The sequence below is a fragment of the Mya arenaria genome, chromosome 16 (assembly GCF_026914265.1).
Source record: "Mya arenaria isolate MELC-2E11 chromosome 16, ASM2691426v1".
NCBI classification, from domain to species: Eukaryota; Metazoa; Mollusca; class Bivalvia; order Myida; family Myidae; genus Mya; species Mya arenaria.
This window is the reverse complement of record NC_069137.1, coordinates 21,868,091-21,874,642: the sequence shown is the minus strand read 5'-3', so window position 1 is coordinate 21,874,642 and position 6,552 is coordinate 21,868,091. Positions and strand designations below refer to the sequence as shown.

The following is a 6,552-nucleotide window of genomic DNA, read 5'->3' as shown; positions in this document are numbered from 1 at the left end:
CGAGCTAAAATCGGGTACAGCACCAGCGCTGTGTAATTCACCAATACAGCCAATACATATTACCATGACAAGACGCACAAGGTGAGGTCCAGAAAGACACTGAGTGAAAGACATAAAAAAGTTCACGTACCACAAACAAACAACACAAACATAAGAAGCCTTATCGATCAACAGTTAAATTATCGCATTGGGGCGTTCAGTGAAACACGAGTTCACCTGGGCATGAGTTCACTAGCGTACGAGTTTACTTGGGTTTAAACTAGTTTATATCAACATAACCTCAAACCAAGTAGATCTTAACATTTATAAATGACAACATATTTAAAAATAACCGCCTCAGTCGAGCCAGCATCAACATGAAAACACTGAAGAACGAGGTAAAACTAGCATATGATCTGATAAAGTTCAACGATCGGATAAACACATAACATGAAAACAAAGGATTCAACCCATATCATATGGAAGGGATTATCCGCCAGTTCACTCTTTATGCTTTATGACATTCTAACATACAATTCATTTCGTATGTTGCATTTTAGAATTGCATTTTTGCTGTTTCTCACTTGTGTTATTGATTAATATGCTGTTATTAAGCTGTTGTACTTGCTGACGTGACTCGAGTTCTTATTGAAATATGCGAACATTCAATTTCCACTTCAGTTCTAAGGCTGTAAACATGCAAACTATGATTAGATATTTAATTTGCTAGCTTTCAAATATTCTTTCCTTTATTTGAATTTGCATTGTAAAATTAATTTGATACACATTTTATTCTTACAGTATTTCAATATTTATTTTACAAAAATCATGGTAATTTTAGTCGTATGCTGACATTGTGTATTATGTATTCGAAACAGCAGTTTGCATAGCACACTAAGAGTTTTTCAAAATAATTAGTTTTGTGCGCTAGAATTGGCCCTTTTAAACGACGGGGGATAACTGGTAAAAATGTAAAAAATAATAACCGCTCCCTGAACCGGTGTTGACAAATTTGATACTACGAAAACTAATCCGATCATGTGGAGAACAACAAACAACAACACATTAACAATTAAGTATACATGACAAGGAAATAGGAAGACCTTGACTTTTTCCAACAATGAAGTATGTAGAAGTATCCAATCGCCAACATCGATTGTATTGTAAACGGGTACAATGATCATTTAATGATTTAAGCTAGGCTGCCGTTTTTCCTAAAGCCAGTAAAGGTTGTATGTATTTTCGGATAATTATTAATCCGGAAATTCGGTAGTCTAAGTATTCTAGTCAGTTGTGTATGTGTTAGAGGCACATGCAATGAATACTGATGATTCCACTTGTGAAAATATAGGTGCATTATTTATGTGCAGCATTGCAGGGGTAGGGTTTTTTCCTCATCATTGGGAAGGGGACAAGGCCTAGTCATTCTAAAATGCCGTCCAGGCCATCAGTAAAAAAAGCCTGGAGGGCATTTTAGAATGACTAGGACAAGGCCCCACTTCGTTTTGGAGTAAAGTATCGCAAGTTTATTTATATATTGGAAAAAAAGCACAGCAGGGAAAGAAAATATCCTGGGGTTAGATTAAATTTCATTTTTTCACATGAGAGTTACTGTACCTTTGATGGCAGAATATGAGCAAGAATTATGATTTATATGACCAAATTAAGTCAATATTCTATTGTAAAAAGGATAGCAACAGTCTTTCACAATTATAGTTATGACATTTTCATTAAAATGCACTGCTCCTCCAAATATTGGAGTGGCAGTTGCCGCCCCAACTTGACACCGTTGTTCTGTATAGTATTATTATTGTAGTACACTTGTCCACAATCAAAAATTTTACAAATGTTGTGTGCAAGGCCCATCTCCAGAGGTCAAGGATCAAATGGACTGGTGAAATGGCAAAAAATGTACAAACATTTTTTAGTCAAATAACTTAAATTCATGGTAATATTTTGCAATTTTTAACTTTTGACTGCCACTGGTAACCATAACTTGACAGAGCTACATATAAGGTTTTTCAGGAATTGGGTATTACCCAATGCCTTTTCAATGCATTGGGTATTTCTAATTTTTAATAGGGTTTTTGTCAAATGTGAATTGGGTTTTCTGTATGGTTTGAATATATTTTTCAACTGATAAATCAGGTTTTCATAATTTTATTTGCTTTTTGTTACCATATGATTTTGAAAACTATTGCTTTGTTGCCAAAATTAATTAGTATAATAGTTCTTGTCTGTGCTCCAACATGCATGGACAAAAATTTAGTAATTTGTTTTACATACACATCACACTATCTCATAGTGAACATTGAAAATAAATTATTTAAAAGTGCATGAGGAAGTTGCAGAAAGGACATGATCTTTTACATCTTTTCACATTCACCTCTAAATATTGCCTTGACCTACAAAGTGGGATCTTGAGTGCAACATGTCATTTCAACAAGCTATATACATTTGTGTTAAGTTAGTGTTCTCGCTAGAATGCAGTTGAATAATTTAACATTGCTTATCATGAGCAAAATGCATTATGAACATTTTTATTCGTATTTTCAGTGTTGAGGAACAGCTATCCTGCATCAAAGATCTCTGCAGACAGAAGATACTGCATGTGATTCAGAGTTTAGAGAATGCCCGCACTCTCAACATTACTATAGAGCTACAAGAGATATTAAGATATTTGTTACAGATATCCAGCTTAACTTGTATAAGAAGCTGTATAGTATTTGTTCAAGAAGCTCTTCAGATCCTAGAACAGTTACCAACAGAGAATGAAATTTCGGAAATAGAAGTTTGTAAAAGACAAGGTAGAAAAAATGATATCCCTGGTGAAACACTGCAGTATCTAATTGAATCCTGGACTGAGAGTAAAGGAAATTTCAGAATTACTAAATGTGAGTAAGAGAACAGTTGAGAGAAGAATGGAAGAGTTCAACCTGTCAATCAGACAGACTTATAGCAATTTATCTGACACTGATTTAAGGCAAGAGGTTGAAGAGCTCTGTTCCAGTTTTCCAAATGTTGGGTACAGAACTATTCAGAGTCTTCTTCTTTCACAAGGATTGAAGGTACAGGAGTTAAGAGTAAGGCAGGCTGTAAGAGAGTGTGATCCTTGTGGGGTTTTGTTTCGCAAAGTTTTCCTGACTTCATGTAGAATACAGAGAAGAACTTACTCTGTTAGTGGTCCTCAAGCCCTTTGGCATATTGATGGAAACCACAAGTTAATAAGGTTTGTTTTATGTCTCATACAATGTATTTAACCAATCACCATATTGATTTTCAAGCCACAATCTTTTTCTTATGAAAGCAGAAACACACATTGTTTTTCGAAGCTTATGAAAGTGAAAACAGATTTGGCTCAAAATTTCAAGTTACAAAAAATTGGTAATATATAAAAAGATATGCTTTTTAAAGTTCACATACTTGTTCTGGTAAATAAAAACCAATTTTGTGCATACAGAATGAGTATTGGATAACAAAAATAAGATACATTGCTATATCGAAAGAACTCTGAGTTAAAAAGCTAAATATTTTACTGACAAAACTTTAAACCAGTAGGGCACAATCTATTCCTTAGAATATGACTTTTTGTATTTGTTTTACAGATGGCGACTTGTTATACATGGAGGAATAGATGGTTACTCCAGGTTCCCAGTATATCTGAATGTCAGCAATAATAACAGAGCAGACACCGTTCTATATGCCTTTTTAGAGGCTGTACAGCAGTTTGGTTTGCCGAGAAGGGTCCGATCTGACAAGGGTGGTGAAAATGTCTTAGTGGCTGAGTACATGGTTGAACACCAACCAATAGTCAATAGACCATTTATTGCAGGGAGGTCTGTTCATAATCAAAGGTATTTCATGTATATGACACATTGTACTTATTATACCAATGCTTTACAAGGTCAAGTGGGGGCTATTTATATATATATAGGAATCATGCTGGTTGTCGTGTCCCATCTATTACATCCCTGCCTGTCGTGTCACATCCCACGTTATACAAGATAAGTGCAGTATGTCAACAATGAATGCTGAAACATTAAGGAAACTTGGCAAATGCATTCAGTGACACAACATAAATTATTCAGAGAATTAAAATAACTCTGTCATGTCTTTGTCAAGAGTCATGTGTATGTCATTATAGATGCATGGGACATTGTCTACTTTAATCTTTGAACTAAGCCTGGGTATATTTTACTTCACCTTGCATGGATAATGGTATTGTTTCGAAATAGTCTTTCTTTTTTCAAATTTTCAATGAACTGCATTTTTGGGCATAAATTATTGCCTTTACCTGCATATTTATCCTGAAAATGTTTGTCTTGCATATCTGTTGAATAAGTCATGCACTTGTAAGATAAAATCTGTTGCTAAGGAAATCTTGTGTATATATAGGCAAACGCCAATAAATATCAGATTATGGTACTTCCAAAAACATGGCAAGGAAACATATTAAGACACTCTTATTATTTCTGATTTTTACCTCTTTTCAAATGATTGTTACTCACTTATAGCCACTGTATTGTAAGGTACCTTTTTGCCAGTTTGACATCATTTATGATTTTACAACTGCAATTTCAAATCATTTTAACATGTGGTTATGTTTAAGGATTGAAATGTTGTGGAGAGAAGTGTGGGCTGGCGTCACAAGCTTGTACTATGCCATATTCTACGGCCTAGAAAATGAGAGTATCCTGGATCCCACCAGTGAGGTACACATAATGATGCTACACATCGTCTTTGTTCCACGGATACAAACCCATTTAAACCGATTTGCAGAGGCACTGAGGCGGCGTCCACTTAGAACAGAGAACAACCGTACTCCTCTTCAACTGTGGATGACTTCTAGACATCCACCCACTAATGAACAGGCAAACCCACAGCAATATTGATTAAATAATAATTCTATTAGACTTTTCGAGCATTAATGTTGACACAATACAAAATTTAAAAAAATGATGTTTTGCAGGGTTCAAAATATATTGTTTAATGTTATATTGTAAAATGCTCTATCAAAATACCGTTCACGATAAATCCAGAATTACCCAACCGATTTCATTTATTTTGTGCACATAAATGAAAATATGAATGACATATTTTAGCAGAGTTCAGACAAAATGTTGACAGATAAAAAGCTGATGGACAGAAAGGCATTTTACAGGGGGTCTGAAATGACTAATAAGCAGTTCCATTTGTATTATAATCAAGCACTTGTATGCTTAAAACCTATTTTAAGCTCTTCCATGCTCATAGCCATTGTCTGTTGTCATCGACTTGAATGCCAACACTGCTTGTTAACACTAGAGATCTAAGCAATTATCAGACCTTCATCAACCTTGCTGAGTATGTTTGATTCTTTAAAGTTGCACTCTCACAGATTGATCGTTTTGAAAACTTATTTAGTTTTTGTCTTTGAATGAGCCAATTTTTACAAAAGTATCTTGAAACCAGTGATATAAGATTGAAACCAGTGATATAAGACTGCTGACAAAAGATCAGATTGCAGTTGTTCATATTTACATTTGAAAATTTGTTTTAAGGCTAAAATCGTTACTAACGCTTTAAGAAAAACGAAATTTTGCACAGTTTTCCAAACATTTGAGATATGTTCTACTGCAAGTTATCTTATATGACTGAATTAAAAAAATCAGCTGATTCTGAGACTAAAAATTAAAAACATGTCAAAACTGTCTGATAATCAGTGAGAGTGCAGCTTTAAAATCTAGTTCACTTTTGAAATTTTGTCACATGGGCTCAAAAAACATTGGCACTTGATGAATCTTGAAAACATACATGTTAATATTCTAGAGGTCACATTTTTATGTGATCTTTGCCTCAGTGATATCTAGATAAATTTCAAAACTGTGTCATTAAGGGTTAAAAATATGGTCACTCTGAAATCCTGGAAAAAACATGTGAATGATGTAGAGGTCACATTTTTTATCCATCTTCATGTCGCTTGGTCAGTGTTTCTCTCAAATCAAATCTAGGACAAGTTTGAAATTGAGTCATGTTTGGTCAAAACCTAGGATACTAGGTAAAGCTCGTAAAATATGTGTGAACATTGGTAGAGCAATTTTGAAATTTTGTCAGAGTGTTTGCCTCTATAAAGTCTAAGTCAAGTTTAAAGCTTGGATCAAAATCTCAGTTCCTAAATGCAAGATGTTGAAGTTAAAGTTTTGATTTTTTCTTTGTGGTGCACTGTAACTCCTTTATAGCACTATATTTTTGGTCTAAGAATGCCCATAACGTAATAAAGGGTTTGTTATAATTTATGACTGTTAGATAAAAGGGGTCTTATTTCGGAAATACAATTATACCAATTGATGGTGGTTTCTTATAATACCACTTCTCATCTTCTATTTCTAAAATTGAAATCTGGAATAGTTTTGGAGATAGCGCTTTGAATATTGTAAGTCTTCAGCTTTAGTCAATAATATAATCCAGGCTCTGTTTTAAAGATATTATTTCCAAACTTCATGTGTTTCATCTTTACTTGTAAGTTTAAAATTCCTACATGTAAGATATTAAAGCTCAAAGCTTTCATTTTGTGCCCAATCTGTTACAGCGCGC

At 34.1% G+C, this 6,552-nt stretch overlaps 1 protein-coding gene across 2 annotated transcripts; it reads left to right on the top strand.

The window, feature by feature from the left end:
- The first annotated feature begins 1,125 nt into the window (after positions 1–1,125).
- LOC128222267 (uncharacterized) lies at positions 1,126–5,576 on the top strand. Of its 2 annotated transcripts, XM_052931226.1 has the most exons (4): positions 1,126–1,208; positions 2,536–3,208; positions 3,585–3,833; positions 4,589–5,576. In XM_052931226.1, exons 2-4 carry the CDS (start codon positions 2,901–2,903, stop codon positions 4,869–4,871), a joined length of 840 nt encoding a protein of 279 aa, XP_052787186.1. In that variant the 5' UTR covers positions 1,126–1,208; positions 2,536–2,900; the 3' UTR covers positions 4,872–5,576. The 2 variants fall into 2 exon arrangements, with proteins under 2 accessions (XP_052787186.1, XP_052787187.1); XM_052931227.1 differs by lacking the exon at positions 1,126–1,208 and having other exon boundaries at positions 2,531–3,208.
- The last annotated feature ends 976 nt before the right edge of the window (positions 5,577–6,552 follow it).

What these genes read in the sequence shown, in the direction of transcription:
- LOC128222267 (XM_052931226.1), top strand. Translation starts at nt 2,901, where the DNA reads ATGGAAGAGTTCAACCTGTCAATCAGACAGACTTATAGCAATTTATCT. An exon ending in GGAAACCACAAGTTAATAAG is followed by an intron (nt 3,209 to 3,584) that starts GTTTGTTTTATG and finishes TTTGTTTTACAG; the next exon opens with ATGGCGACTTGTTATACATG. An exon ending in AGGTCTGTTCATAATCAAAG is followed by an intron (nt 3,834 to 4,588) that starts GTATTTCATGTA and finishes GTTATGTTTAAG; the next exon opens with GATTGAAATGTTGTGGAGAG.